This window comes from Carettochelys insculpta, chromosome 26, assembly GCF_033958435.1.
Source record: "Carettochelys insculpta isolate YL-2023 chromosome 26, ASM3395843v1, whole genome shotgun sequence".
NCBI lineage: Eukaryota > Metazoa > Chordata > Testudines > Carettochelyidae > Carettochelys > Carettochelys insculpta.
In genome coordinates, this window is record NC_134162.1 from 2,381,580 (window position 1) to 2,397,263 (window position 15,684).

Below are 15,684 nucleotides of genomic sequence, written 5' to 3' on the forward strand. Positions count from 1 at the left end.
TCTCGGGAATGATATGGAGAGCAAGCTGCCAGGCCTGTCCAGGATCTGTGCAGACAGGTGCCATGTGGCTGATCCATCTCGGGGATCTCTGCTCCTTGGCCTGCGGGAACCCACCTGCAGCCCCGCCAGACAAGGGCACGTACCTGGGCTGAGGACCTCGGTTTTATTCACGTTCAGTAACGAAGCAGCTACAGCAGGGACCAGAGCCCAAAGCGCTGGGCAGGGCCGTGCGAGGCGAGGGCCGGCCACGCAGCAAAGAGAGCAGCGCTGGAGAGCTGACCCCGAGAGAGGCAGGTGGGGAGCAGCCGGCGCCTGCCCCACAGAACTGGCCAGGTGCCCTGGACTGGCACATGGGGCCCCGAGATGCAAGTGGAGCAGGATCAAATAATGCGGGTGGGGGGTGCCCAGAGGCTGCGCCTGACCCCCTGTGGGCATGGCCAGGCCCTGGTGCATTACAACGTCATGCCCGAAGACAATCAGCGGCAGAGTTCCTGCCGAGCGCTGCCCAGGGCCCCCCACATACTACAGCCAGCCCCTCGCCGCACGCCGAGCTGCGGTGGGCCCAGTGTGTCTGGTGAGACGCAGCCCTGTGCCGCCATCACAGCCGCCCACCTAGCACCGAGACACCCAAGCAGGGCGCAGCCGGCAAGTTCTCCCGACTCGATTCTGAGCCAGGCAGGCTGCTCTCTGCTGCATCTTCCCATGCCCAGGCAGCTGCAAGAGCTCTTTGGGGATTGTCCAGTCCGGGGCCCTCGGTCATCCCGTCTGAAGAGCATATGGGGCGCGTGCGGGAGAGGCTCGCCAGCTCCCCCGACGTGCTGCCTACGCACAGGAGGAAAGGAGAGGGTGGGGCCCGACGTGGGTGTGGTCACCCACAAAGAGGACTGAGAGCATCAGACCTTCTCCATGGCGTCCCAGCTCCACCCAGCCCCATCAGCTGCTACGGCGTTGATCCCTCACCTACCACAGCATCCACCCTCAGCGTGCCCAGCGAGCACCTTCGCTCGAGGCGGCGCCTCGTCCGCCCCAGCAGCTGCCGCAGCCCAGCCCGGAACTGGTAGGAGAGGGTGAAGCACACGATGGGGTTGACGCAGCGGTTGGCGTAGGCCAGCAGGGTGGTCAGGTTGGACGCCAGGTACGTGGGGCCTGTGGTGAGCAACTCGTCGTCCTGGCTGAGGAACACCACCAGCCAGTAGGGCACCCACATGAGCACAAAGGCCACCACAGTGACCAAAGCCATGGCCGTGGCACGCCGGTTAACCTGGAGGCTGGTGGCCGTGTGGATGGCCAGCGCCTGCCTGACCCACAGGGCACAGATGATCCTGGTGTAGCAGAGGACCATCAGTAGCATGGGAGGGAGGAAGGCCAGGCCCCCCAGGAGCCGGAAGTAAAGCGCCAGCTGCGGCTTGGGCATCTGGTTGACGCAGTACGTCTCCCCCTCGACCTCCACTGTCGTGCAGTGCAGCCACAAGGGGACGGAGAGGATGAGGCCGAGCGCCCACGTCCCCACGCAGGCCCCAGCGCTGAGCCGGGGGCACGCAGCCAGGATGCGCGTGGGGCGCAGCACGGCCACGTAGCGCAGCAGGGAGAGCGCCAGCAGGCTGTAGAAATCGGCAAAGGTGATGGCGAGGGAGAGGCTGTTGTAGGTGACGCACACGAGGTAGCCCAAGGGCCAGCCCCGGGAGAGCACGTTGGCCAGCACGACGGGGAGGTTGTAGAGGAAGAAGAGCAGGTCGAGGAGCGTGATGTTGAGCTGCAGGGGTCCGCTCAGGCGGGAGATGTGGCTGGCCCCAGGTTGCCTGAGATCTGCAAGGAGGACCAGGAGCAGCAGGACATTCCCGGGCACGCCCAGCAGGAAGATGAGACAGTAGAAGGAAGCAAAGAGCCGCCGGGACTGGAGGATGAAGAGGTCACTCAGCCCCCCGCTGGAGCTGGGGCCTGCGCTGGAGTTGGTGACCATAACAAGACTGAGGCCTCTTGGCAGGTGGAGCTCCACTGCAGCCAGCCTGGTTGTTCTGGTCTGGAAATCAAAGGGGCCCATGAGCTTGGCTGCCTGCACCAGGCCACCCCAGCGGCACTCTTGCTGCTACAGCAGGCTGGTGGTGGGGCTGCCCCTCTCCTGGCACCGGGGTGCTGTCTACACCAAGGTTACTTACGACACAAGTGTTGCTCGGGGGTATGGCTTTTTCACGCCCTGCGCAAGGTGGTTCTCCCGCTGAGTGTGCAGTGTAGACCTGGCCTCCAAGAAGGCAGCAGGGCAAAGGGTGGAGCCCGAGGAGAACTGCTCAAAGCACAGCTCTCCCCAAAGGGGGAGTAAAGCAGTTTGGGGGACAAGTGACAAATGCGGGAGGCAGCCTGAGACATTCTGACCCCCAGAGACAAACCTTTCAGCTCCTGGGGAGCAGAATTCCCCGAACTCGCGGCCGAGGGCACAACGCTCCCGGCGGGAACGCCCTGTAGAACGCCACCACCGAGACTGACCACCCGGCGGTTTCCCTCTGGCTCACCAGCACCCTGGGGCTGCAGCACAGGGGCCAGGGAGCACCAGGGAGGGTGACATGCAGCACGAAGAGCCCAGCCAAGGCTGGAAGCTGCAGAGGCAGGTGGGTCCTGTGAGTGTGAGCCCCCACTGGAGAGACACACCCAGAATGGAAGAATCCAACCAGGCTGGCTGTAGGTGCGTGTCCCAGCCCTGCTGCACTGAGTTGCACCCCTAGCAAGGTCTTGGAGCCCGGCCTGTTGCTGGGGTTGGTGGTTATTTCTCTCCGGTGCTGTTAGACTCCCTGCGGGACTGTCCTGGGCACAGCTGTTTCCAAAGGGCTTCCCGGACTCCAGCCCCAGCCTGCGGGCAGGCTGCCAGGGGCTCTGCCCACCAGGGAGAGGGATGGGGCAGGGCAGGTGGCTGAAGTTGCAGCGCGGGAGCTGAAGGCTCAAGTTAGACGGTAGCATCACTCGGAAGAGGCCCCGGGATTGTGCTGGGGTCACAGACACCCTCTCTCCTCCGTTACATGTTGGACCTGCCCCAGGGGCCCGATCCTGCCCCCACCAAAGTCAGGAACTGAACTGAACTTCCATGGCACAGGATCAGGCCCCGTTTCTGAGTGCCCAGCAAACTCCCCATCCCTCCCGCATTCAAAACGGCTCTACCAACCTGCTCCTCTGTGTGCGCCTGCTGCACTGCAGAGAGGTGCTGGGCGCCCGGGGTGTGTCCAAGCCGGTACTTGCCTCTCTGGCACCTGGGGTACCCAGTGCACGGAATCGCTGGACTGAGCTGCAGTCCCAGGCAGCTGCTCTTGCCTTGATTTTGTCCCTTTCTCCAGCCAACCCTGCTGAGTCACGAGAGGCAATTCATTAACTCCAGCCAGGAAAGCCTCCAGAGACAGCAACACCCCTGCTCTGCCAGGGCTGCCCATCACAGTCCCTCCAGCTGAGCAAACAGGTAGCCTACTGCCGTGCAGAGACCAGCCCCAGGGCACAGCCGGCCTTCGGGCAGCCTGGCGGGGGAACCGCCTGCAAACCGCACTGAGCGAGGCGCCTCAGCCTCCTCGGGGATCCAGCTGCCTCTTGGGGACGGGGGGGGGTTCAGATCCTGACTGGAACCCAAGTCCAGCCAACACACAGCTGTGGCAGTTTCTGGGAGGGTGCAAGGGCACCCCTGGGAGGTTGGATTGGGGGGTGGGGCGGATGGGGAAGGCCTGTACTGAAACCCGGTACAATTGAACCAAAATTTTACCCCACGATGCATCGTCAATTCTGGGGAATTGTTTCAGCTCCTCGTGCTTTTGGGGCATTCTGCCTATGGAGCGTATTATTCACTCAGCACTCCCCCGCCCCCGCCCCCGCCCGCGCTCTGCACCCTGGGCTTTCACACGCAGACTTCTCTGGAGCTGCGCACGTCACACACAGACTTTCCATTGGTTCTTTCTTGCTCTCTTATTTTCCCGGCTCTCGCTGGACGCGGAGGCTGACGGCTGCTTTCCAAGGGCAAGGCTGTAGCATGTTGGGTGCCAAAGGAGCTGAAGCCTTTTGTGCAGGAGCAGACGTACCAACATTTGCTCTAGCAGGTCACTGCCCTTACCTGGATCCAGGAAGCACCAGGTCCAAACTAACACCATTTGAGAGGGACTGGCCTAGGCAGCTACAGCTCCTTTGCCTCCTCTCCAGCTTGGCCTGCTTGGGTCAGAGGGGAACTTGGCCCAGCTACATGGGATCAGGACAGAGCATAGCTTCTTCCGTGGAAACGCAGGGATTGCTGATGGCTTCCCTCTACAGTCAGAGCCAGCCAGACTGGGTCAGTCCATCTAGCTCAGTCCCCCGTCTTCTGGCAGTGCCTGGTGTCAGGTGCCTCAAGGAAGGAGCAGACCAGGGAATCAAACAATCCATCCCCCGGCTCCTGGCAAACATGCAACTTAAAAACCAGAGGCAAGAGCCAGGCTCAGTCCTGTATAGTCTCTGAGGGGCCACCCTGTTAGCTTGCTGCTCTACCAATAACAAACAGTCCTGTGGCACCCCAAAGACTCACATTTCTTAGAGGGTGAGCTTTGGCGGGTAAAACCCCCTTCTTCTGATGGCCTGAGTTGGGGTACCAGAGTCCTGGGAAGCCCACGGGCGCTTGCCCTGTTGTCAAAACGCTGGCTCATGCAGGTGAATACTTTGTAGTTTGGGCCATTCTTTCTATGGTGGACACCCCCCCGGCTTTGTGAAAAATGGGCTATGAATACAAATATGTACAATTCAGAGATGCTTTGGACAGTATTAATGTCACTGTCTGCTGAATCTGTAGCTCATCCACTTGTGCATGTATTGCTCCTGCGTGTGAAGCTGGAAATAGGGGGTGCAGGTCTGTTTGTGTTTGGAAGGTGCTAACAACAGCCACTATGGACACTCCTGGAGCAACCCAAATACCTGAGTTATCAACCCTAATGACTGAGTGATCAGCTTAATAACTTGTAAGCAGCCTTGTGAAGGAGGTCACAGAAACATGGGTGACCATGTCACTTGGTACTGAAAGCCATTTTGATCCAGTGTTTTCTGTGGGGTGGGGTGGCAGGTTGGAGAAAAATGGTTTTTCATCCTATGGGGACGTCTATTTAAACAACGTGAAGCTGCCAGTCTGTGGTCTTCAGATTCCTGCTTTGGAATGGGCCTGACGCACCCTAGGAAGCAGCAAGGCCCCATGGGAGGCTGTTGTCCCAGATCGGAGAAAAGAACAGCTCTGGTGTGAAGATTTTATCTGACCTTAGACCAGACCACTCCAGATTCACAACAACATGAGTCTGGGCAGATCCCAACCATCTAAACTCCCATATTCCCCAATCCAGCCACAGGACTGTACCCCTCTCCCAGAGCCAGGAAGGCCGGTTCTGTAGTCACTCATGCTGCTATCACAACAGCAAGAAAGGCCTTGGCGTTCAATAGGGGCTTTTTTTTTTGCATTCCTTTCTTTCATCTTATGAGACACTTGATTACAGGAAGGGAAGGGAAGGGTCAGTCCTGCTTTTTAATGCCCTAAACCCAATACAAAGAGCTGATTGTGTTCTTCCCATGCTGTTGCCAGAGGCCCCTTCAGAGAAGAGGAAGTTTCTCACCTTGTGCGGTAGCAGATGGCCCTTTGAAATGAGTCCCCCTGCGAGTGCTCGACGCTGGGTGTCCGTGTGTCCTCACCCCGGCACTCGGAGATTCTTCTGCAGCCCTGGTTTCCTGTGCTGTTCATGCATCGGAGGGGGAGCTGTGTTAGTCTGGATCTGTAACAGCAACGAAGGGTCCTGTGGCACCTTACAGACGAACAGAAAAGTTTTGAGCATGAGCTTTCGTGAGCACAGACTCGCTGCATCTGATGCTGGTCAGTGTCCATGACCAGCATCTGATGAAGTGAGTCTGTGCTCACGAAAGCTCATGCTCAAAACTTTTCTGTTCGTCTATAAGGTGCCACAGGACCCTTCGTTGCTGTGCTGCTCGTGTGCAGTAGCGTCTCCTCATGCTTTCCAGCGTGCGCCCGGGGCAGGCCCCTCCGTTCCTTCTCCACCCTAGCAAACAGAGCAGGACACTCCAAGGCAGGGAAGGAAGTGGAGGAAGCACATCTCGAAGAACCATCGTTACCGCACAAGGTGAGTAACCTCCAAGTAGTGGCTCCGCTCTGGGTGACTGTAAAGCAGCAGTCGTACTTTGGAGGTGGGTTCGGAGCCCAGTCGCAATCACGGTCGACAGCTGCTCGTCCCACGTGAATGGAGGCGGCAAAGGAAGACCAGAGAACGTAGCGCTGTGCAAACATGTTGCCGGGAGACCATGTCGCCGCCTTGCATAAGGGGTATGTTCTTGAGAAAGGCGGTAGTGGAGGATACAGAATGGTAGCACCCGAAGCAAGTGTGAGTACAGGCAGGGATCCACTTGGACAGCCATGGCATGAAACGGGAAGACCCTTGGAAGACTTGCGCCAAGGCCTCGTGCAGTCGATGTAGAAGGCCAACACCTGCCGAACGCCCAGAGCGTGCCACGGCGCACGCCCAGGGTCAGAACGCAGCTTTGGGAAGAACGCAGGTAAGAGGACAGGTGAAATGGAGAGGGAACCTTAGGAAGAAACTTAGGATGAGGGCAAAGGGTGACTCTGTCCTTGGTAAACATGGTACAAGGAGGTTCAGCCATGAGAGCAGTTAGCTTCCCAACCCTCCTAGCCGACGCAATGGCAACTGAAAATGAGACCTTCGCTGCCAGATGGAGCCAGAAGCACAAGTCCAGGGGTAAAAGGGCAGTTTCATGGGGCAGACAAGTACACGGGTCCCACGTAAGGAACAGAGGATGTACGGATGGGAAGATGTTGTCAAGACCCGTCAGAAAACATTTGGTGGTGGGATTGGCGAGGAAGGAAATCCCATCGGCCACCTGGCGGACTGCCACGGTGTGTACCTGGACAGTACTGAGAACTTGGCCTGACTCGCACAGGTACAGCAGGAAGTCGAGGAGGACAGGAGGGGGCATGGTGTGAGGAGACATAGGATGGTTACCACCCAACCACTGAGAGAACCACATCCACTTCTAGAGGTAGGACTTGCGTGTGGACTCCCGTTTGCTGCTGTTAACGAGAACCTTGTTTACCCCCTGAAAGCAAGTGATTTTGGCATTCTGAAACCATGGAAGTGCCACACATGGAGGAAGAACGGATCAGGACGAAGGGTGCAGCCAAAGTCCTGAGACAGAAGGTTGCAACAAGGGGTGGAAGGATTTGGCATCACCACTGACATCCAGTGGACGCATGGATACCACATTTGTCTCAGCCTCACCAAGGCTATCAGGATGAGGAGAGCCCAATCCAGTCTGACCTTTACCAGAAAAATGTGACTCAAGGGAAGGGGAGGAAACCAGTAAAGAAGGGACATGCCCCACTTGATGGAGAAGGCATCCTCCAGAGTGTGTCTCCCCAGACCCACTCTGGAGCAATACTGGTGTTGCTTTCTGTTGACTCGGGTTGCAAACGATTCAAGGAACCAAACGGTGGTGGCTCGGCTCCAAGCATGTCCTCTTCAGTGGTGCCGGCTTTGACAGTGCTGGGCACATCGGGGTGGTCTTTTCAACTGGCCCAGCCTGTGAAGACAGCTCTGGAGGCCAGAAACGCATAAGAAAAGGGTCTGCTTTTGCGGATGAGGTGCCGATCGAGGTAGAGGGATGCACAGAGTCCATACCTTTGGTCTCTAATACTGGTTCCTCAGTGGAAGGCTGACCGCGGCTGGCGGTTGGAGGGACTTGTCATAGAGGTAAGTCTTGAGCCTGTTGGTTTGGTCCTTCCTGGACCTCGCTGTGAGGCTGGAGCAACGGGTGCAGGACTGGGTTTGGTGGCCTTCACCCAAGCCCCTGATGCAGGAGGCGTGGCCGTCAGAGGCCAGCATGGCTTCTCTGCACATAATGCATCACTTAAAGCCCAGGGAGCCTGGCATGGCAATGCTGCAGCAACTATTTCTAACACAACTAAACAATCGAACTTTTTTTTTGTTAAAAGAACGATTAACAGCATAAATAATTTGAAAAAAGTGTATAAAATGCTAAACTAACTCTTCTTACCTTCCAGAAAGGGCAAGGCTCAAGCTCCACCTACAGCCCAGGGTGGTAGAGAAGGAACTGAGGGGCCTGTGCCATGTGGCGCATACCAGATAGCCCAAGGCGGCACTACTGCACATGCATGGCACGGGAAACCACGGCTATAGAAGAATCTCCAAGCGCCGGCATGAGGACATACGGACAGCCAGTGTGGACCACCCACAGGGACACCACTCAAAGAAGCAGGTGCAAATTAGCAACATTCCAACATCCCAGAGACCAGACCCAGCTCCAGGAGAGGATTCGTAACCCAGCACTGTAACTCTTCAGCGTGAATGGTATTCTAGCCCAACCCCAGCCGCCAGGGCAGAGGGTTCTTTCTGAAGGCTTCAGGACTCCTGTGGTTGGAGACCTGTGCATGCTGAGCTCCACTCAGGTGTCTGCTCTCCAGCAGGAACGAGACTTTACACTTGAAAATATCAAGAGCTTGGAGGCCTTCTCCCTCCTGCTGTGCTGTGCAGGCTCACATGGACCACAAGTGGTAACTTGGCAGCTCTAGTGCTGAGTTCCTTGCCACCTGTGGTCAGTGAAGCGTGCCGGCAGCCGGGCTGGAAACGGGCGCGGAATTTTGCCTGCAGGAGCCAATCTTTGCCTTTACCTGCCAAAGTCCAGGTCTGAGCCACGTGCAATGTTGGGTTGAGGGGCGCCTGAGCCCTTCCGAAGGGGGCAGTGGGGGAAAACAGACATGCAGCAGGGTTCCCCAACTGTGAATGGGCACTTCCGTGACCCCCTCAACCACCACCTTTCTTCTGAGCTGCTTCCCACTTCAATGCCTCCCCCACCCCCAGAAGCAGGTGTCACCACAATGTCTGCCCAAGGAAGGATTTACTGGCAGAGCATCTGACTCATTAGCAGCTGTTTGTGCTCACCAAGGCCCTAAAGAGATCATTAGAGCCTCCAAACATGGCCCAGCCTTAGCAGAGCTCAGCGAGAGGTCCCCCCAGTGCTTATTAAAAGCTCTCGCCTCCACAGCCCAGGGAAGGTGTTGCTCCCAGGGAGGCACTGCCTCACTCAGGGGAGGCGTTTTCACAAGTCGGGTCTATTTATGGGTGTGCGGCGCCTGGGAGCAGCTGTGGGGAGGGAGTGGGATCGATTGCGTGGATTACCAGGTGGGATGCAAGTACGACTTGCTGTGGAGAGTGCTGCACCAGCCCTGCCGAGTCATGTTACCCCACCACCAGGCATGAGGAGCAGAGCCTGGCTGGGAGTGGGACACTGGATTTGGCAGATCTCATTGCAGAGCCTTTGGCCATTACCTCCGAAAACTCGTGGAGATCGGGAGATGTCCCAGGTGACCGGAAAAAGGCAAATTTTGTGCCCATCTTTCGAAAGAGAAAAGGAGGACAATCTGGAGAATGATAGACCAGACAGCCTTAGCTCAATCTCCAGAAAAACCATGGAGGGGATCCTCAAGGAATCCCTTTTAGAGCACTTGGAAGAGGGAAAGTGATCAAGAGTTGTCAACATGGATTCACCAAGGGCAAGTTATGCCTGACCAACCTGATTAGCTTCTACAATGTGGTAACTGGCTCTGTGGATGTGATGAGATGCAAAGGATGAGACATACCTTGACTTTAGCAAAGGTTTTGATCCCACAATATTCTTGCTCACAAGTTAAGGAAGTATGGCTTGGATAAATGGACTGTAAGGCAGATACATAGCTCGCTAGATGACCAGGCTGAACGGATAGGGATCAACGGCAATGTCTGGTTGGCCGTCGGTTTCAAGTGGAGTGCCCCAAGGATCAGTTCTAGGGCTGGTATTGTTCAACATCTTTATTAATAATCTGGATGAGGCAATGGATTGCATTAAGGTAGGGAGAGAGGTAGATACATTGGAGGGTAGGGATGGGGCCAGAGTGACCAAAACAAATTGGAGGACTGGGCCAAAACAAATCTGATGAGGTTCAACAGGAAGGGCAGAGTCCTGCACTTGGGACGGAAGAATCCCAAGCACTGTTACAGGCTGGGGACCGATTGGATAACTAGCAGCGCAGCAGAAAGGTACCTGGGGATTACACTGGATGAAAAGCTGGATATGAGCCAACAGCATGCCCTCGTAGCCAAGAAGGCTAATGGCATATTGGGGTGCATTCAGAGAAGCATTTCCAGCAGATCTAGAGAAGTTATTCCCCTCTATTTGGCACTGATGAGGCCACATCTCGAGTATTGCACCCAGTTCTGGGTCCCCCAGTCTAGAAAGGATGTGGACGCATTACAGCAGGTCCAGCAAAGGGCAACCAAAATGATTAGGTGGCTGGAGCACATGACCTTTGAGAGAGGCTGAAGGATTTGGGGTTATTTAGTTTGCAGATGAGAAGACTGAGGGGTGATTTAATAGCAGCCTTCAGCTTCCTGAAGGGAAGCTCTAAAGAGGATGGACAGAGGCTGTTCTCAGTGACAGATGGCAGAACAAGGAGCAATGGTCTGAAGTTACAGAGAGGGAGAAGTAGATTGGATATTAGGAAAAACTTTCACTAGCTCTTCAACATGTTACCTAGAGAGGTGGTGGAATCTCCATCCCTAGAGGCTTTTAAGTCCTGTCTTGACACAGCCCTGGCTGGGGTGATTTAGTTGGAGTTGGTCCTGCTTTGGGCAGGGGACTGGACTCAATGACCTCCGGAGGTCCCCTCCAGCCCTAGGATTCTGTGATTCTATGAAAACACAGTTGAGCCCAGTTCCAGGGCTGGATCAAAACGATGCTGAGCTTTGAGAAGCCACGGGTTGTGGTCACAGCAGAAGAGAAGGGCCTGGCTTTGAAGTCTCTTTGCCTCAGGCAAGGCCTCATCCACTTTCTTTCACTGGATTTTAGACCAGCAGGGCTGATGCTGATCATCTGACATGGCCTTCAGCACATCCATTCCCCTACCTCTCCTGCGCCGCAATGGCCGTCGAGTCCAGGGACCTACTCAGCTGGTCCATCTCCTCCAGAGACCTCTCCACCCTCCAAGGACAGACTCCGGGCAACACATCCAGTGACCAGAGCCGACCTCATCGCTCATCAGCCTGACGCCCGGCACATTACCTCCTTCCCATCTGACTGCGGCTGGGAGCCGGGGATGGATCAGTTCTAGCCTCTCCGCTCACCTGCCAGCCACCTGCTCAGACTCCACCAACCCCCAAGCTCCCAGCACTCACGGCCTTGGCCGAGGCGGCCTGCAGCATGGCCTCCCATGCTGCTCTCCTGCCGCTCCGTCTGCAGCCTGTCACAGAAGCCTGCAGGGCAGGCGGTGGGGGCACAGGAAGGGTTGCCCAGCCCTGCGCAGACCAACGCTCAATAGGACTCAATTGGTTGCATGGTATTTTATTGACATCAGTCCACACCCAGAGAGCGCGTGAAACAGGGCAGCGGCTGCCCGGGTACAGCCGTGGGGGAGCCACTACAAGGGCACATGGCTACACAGCCTGAGCTAGTCCTGAGCCAGGCCCCGGCACAGCCCCCGGCAGCTGTGGGTCAAGCAGCAAGCCAGGCACGTGCCAGCCCAGCCAGGCCAGGCAACGCACAGTCCATTTGGTTTCATTTCTAACCCAAATATACAGGAAAATACCAGGACAAAGTCGCCCCCCAGCCTGATGAGCTACGTAGAGCTCAACCCCTGCCACGGTGGGCCAGTTCCCCCTGGCTCCCCGGCTCTAGTACAGTTCTATCCACGACGGGTTTACTTATTGAACTCTCCAGCCCTCTGTCGGACCTTCCCGGGGCCTGGGCAACAGGAGACGCTCTACATGGGAGAGCCGCTTTATCACAGGCTGGGCTGCCCGGAAGGCTCATGGAGAAGCCAGAGGCATTGGGGCAGCACTGGTGTTTGCATGCCACTTGATGACAGCACCCCCAGCCTATCGGCGTGCTCAGCTCAGGCGGAAGACGACCGCCACGGGCTGGCACAGAGCCTGGCTGCATTGTCTCCCCGCCCACTGTGTTCAGCCCTGGGCTGCAAGAGCTTCCTTGGGGGTAGATGTGGGAGGTGCACGCCCTGCCGATGCCAATACCCCGCGTACACAGGGAACAGGAAGGCTGACGGGTTCGCGAGCAGCATTTAGCAGCTCCTTCCGTGGGCTGCAGGCGAGCGTGCTCCTTGGGCTGGAGAGATGTAGCCAGTTTCAGTCATGCAGCTGGGCAGCCTCCTGCCTGAAACCCTCTGCGTCAGCGCCCGGAGGCAGGCTCTGCCCCAGGGTCGGTGCAGCCCTTGCGACTGGCTGCAGGTGTTGAAGGCTGCCTGCCACACCCCCAGATTCATACCAGGCTGCTGCTGGCTCTTCCCCCTTCCTGTCCCTAGCAGGGAGGGAGAACAAAGCACCCAGCTTGCCAGTCCCCTGCCCTCCCCAGCCAGAGTGAGGAATGCAGCAAACTGGACACTTTCCCCTCGCTCCCTGACAGTGAGGAGAAGGGACCAATGGCAATCAGCACCCCGGCATGAGCTGGGGCAGTGCCAGAGCAGTGGGGGTACACCCCCAGCCAGCCCCAGCCCCTGCTTCCTGTGGCATCCAGCAGGACAGCCTCGCTGGGAGCGAACCACACCTGCTCCTGCAGCCCAGAGTCCCGGCCCCAGCTTCCCTTCGCTTTGGGCTGTCAGCCACCCCGCAGGGAACGCACCTGCCGGCTCACCCTTTAAAACAGGGTTCACAAACGCTCCAGCCAACTGGCCTAAGCTGCTCCTTTGTCTCTTCTGCACAAGCCCCTGCCCCGTGCTGGGGAGAGCTTGCAATGAACACCCTGCTCTGCCTTCACCCACCCTGCACGGCCCAGCCACCCAGGGAGCAGCCGCCCGCCGTGCCTGGGGAAAGGCCGCCCTCTAGTGGGCGCAGGAAAGATGCACTCGCAGCGGCATTAAGGGAAAACCCCACGTACGGAAGTCCAATCCACCTCCAGCAAGCCTGGGGGCTGTCACGTTTTCCCACGCTGCTCCCCTGCCAGAGGGCTTCACCGCCACGCTAAGGAAAGAACTCGGCGGTCTGGGCTGGGGGTGGCTGGCCTCAGGCCTAGGTACTGCAGCACAGTGTAGGGGGAGACCCAGAGGCTGACGATTCCTACCCTGGGCGTACAAAGGAGTTCACACCTAGGCCTGCTGGCTTGAGTTCTGCTTCCCCAGGGCGTCTGCTGGCCCAGTGCAGTGCAGACAGCAGGACACTCCTCACGCAGCTGGTGCGCAGAGCTCCGAGCAGAGCAATGCCGGAATACCTTGCCAGGCTGGGGCCTCACAGCTGGGGGAGAGGCTCGCTCTCGGAAGGGTTGGAAGCGTCAAGGGAGGAGACTCCCTTAATGGGACGGGGGATGGAGCATTCCAGGCAAGTCAGCGCATTTCAAAGAACCACTTTTTAAAACACACACAGAATCCTGAGGTTCCCCCCACGTGTCCCTGGCCTCTTGGCCTCGCCTGGCACCTGGCAATGCACGGGCCCAGGGAAGGACCCCCAGTTCTACCTGACTGCTCTGCACACGCACTTGCTACGAGCCAACGCTCCAACGGAGACGGCCAGCTCGACACTACACCCGGCGGCCCCTCTGGGAGCAGCTAGTGCAGCCGAGCGCCGGGCGCTTGGAAAGGGACAGGGACACGGCCCATTGTGCTCAGGCACGTGGAAACATGCCTGGTGCAGCCATTCGAAGCGTGTCAGGCGACGTACCAGCCAGAATGCGCGCAAGCCACCCCCCGGCAAGGCTGCAGCAGCAGCAGCAGCAGCTCTAGGAGCTGGTCTCCTCCTGCTTGGGTGGGGAACAGGCGACCCCTCTCCCCCCCCGAAACGAAGCCAGGGGGCTCATGACACTTCAGCACATGCTCCCCCCGCCCCAAGCACACAAGGCCAAGCAGCAGATTTGTTCCCAGCGCCTTTTCAGGAGCTCTAACTCCCAGAACTCAACCAACCCCTCTCCGGCGGCTCCTGCTGGGGCGGCTGCGGAGCCGATTCCTGCCCAGGCGAGTTCTTTGGTTCCAGAGCAGCAGCGAGCGCGGACTCGGAGATGAGCTCCGCTTTACGCCCAGCCCGCCCCCATCCACTCAGTTCTCTTACGCCCAACTGACGAGCTGCCCCGCTTGCGGCAGGTGGCCCCGTGGGCAGCAGGCTAACGACACACCAGCCTGGTGGGAGCTGCAGTCCACGCCGGTCCCCCCGGCCTGCACACACCCTGTCGCTGGGGCTGTGTCGCTGTGGGCCAGGAGAGGCCGCAGGGAGACAGATGCGCCCCCGGGAGGTGAATCGCAGCTTCGTCATGGCCAGCGCTCAGTGAAATGCTGCTTTCGCCTCCCCATCGAGTCTTCCTCTTACAAAACCCCACAAACAACTGGAAAGAAATCTCATTAAAATAAAGTTAAAATAACCCCCCGCCCCCCACCAAACCGCCTCGGGGCTGCCCGGTCGCTGCAGCAGCTCCTGGCTCCTCCTGGGTTTGCAGTGCTGCTGGCTTGGGACAGTCTCAAGGGAAGCAGGAGGAGTGTGGAGTCCCTGGCCATGGGTCAGGCACCCATGTGGAGGAGCCGAGGCTGGAGAAGGCGTTTGCTGTTCTGCAGATCGACGGCAGCGGCCAAACCCACTTGTCCCAGTGCTGGCGAGGCGAGCTACTCCAGGAGGTCCTGAGGGGAGAAACGAGTGCTCGCCCATCTGAGCAGGCAGCACTGGGGCCTCCCACCACCCAGGCCCACTCCCCTCCTGCCCTGGAAGGGAGAGAACGTGACTCTGTCTGCTGCAGGAAGCCACGGCGCAACTGGGAACTCGGCCCCATCTGAAGGCCTGTGGGATAGCTTGGTGGGCGAAGCCACAGGACAGCACAATCCCACTCCTAGGCTTAATGCCCCAGGAGTGAAGTCCTGAGCTCGACCAGCCTGGCCTGGGGCAGGGTCCAGGGCTCAGCCGGCCAGCACAGGGCCGCTGCACTTCTCTCCTGGCCAGACCAGCTCTGCTCGGAAGGGGTTGGAACATCACAGGTTCTCCTGCCCCAGGCCTGAGCGAGCTGGCAGCCCCCCGCAGCCCCACTTGGAACCTGCTGGCTGCTGCAGGGGTTCCTCTTGGGGGTCTCCTGCGCAATGCCAGCCCACCATCTGGGGACGACGGAGGGAGGCCAGTGCTCTGGCTGCAGCCTGCACTCTGCACTCCCCCAGGGCTGCTCAAAGGGGCAGCGGCCATCTGTCACCCCAGCTCAAGCCCTGGTTCCCCACCGGCCCAGAGCCCTGATGCCAGGCGCAGTCGCAGCTCTGCACCCACCTCGTCAGAGTCGTCGTGGTAGCCGCCTTTCTGAGCCGGGCTGGCTGCCTCCGGCGCGTCCGCCCCCTCCAGCCCGTTCACCTCGGCGTGCTGCTGCAGGACGGAATAGCGATGTACCAGAAACCTGGGGGCAGAGCACAGGCGGGTCAGGGACGCACCCCACGCCCAGCAGAAGGCGACTCCTCCTGACGCCCCAGGATTGGGAAGGACAGCAGCCAGCCCTGGACTGCAGCTGCCTCGGGGGGGAACCGGCAGCTGTGTAACAGCACCACTTCCAAGGAAGAGAAGGCTGCTCTGCTCTGCTCTGCTCTGCTCTGCGCTGCTCTGGGGAGGGACAGCAGGAGGGCCGGGACCCGGCCAGGATTGTTCTGCCCATTCCTCTGAAAACGACCTGAGGGTT

General features: G+C 58.6%; 1 protein-coding gene across 1 annotated transcript in view; it reads right to left on the reverse strand.

The window, feature by feature from the left end:
* Nucleotides 1-11,375: 11,375 nt before the first annotated feature.
* SORT1 (sortilin 1) overlaps nt 11,376-15,684 on the reverse strand; it is a 38,711-nt gene continuing 34,402 nt past the window's right edge. Inside the window, exons 19-20 of the mRNA XM_074977610.1 lie at nt 15,285-15,408; nt 11,376-14,656 (exon numbers count right to left, since the gene is read on the reverse strand). Coding sequence (XP_074833711.1) covers nt 14,642-14,656; nt 15,285-15,408 — 139 coding nt within the window. The 3' untranslated portion in view covers nt 11,376-14,641. The remainder of the gene's footprint in view (nt 14,657-15,284; nt 15,409-15,684) is intronic.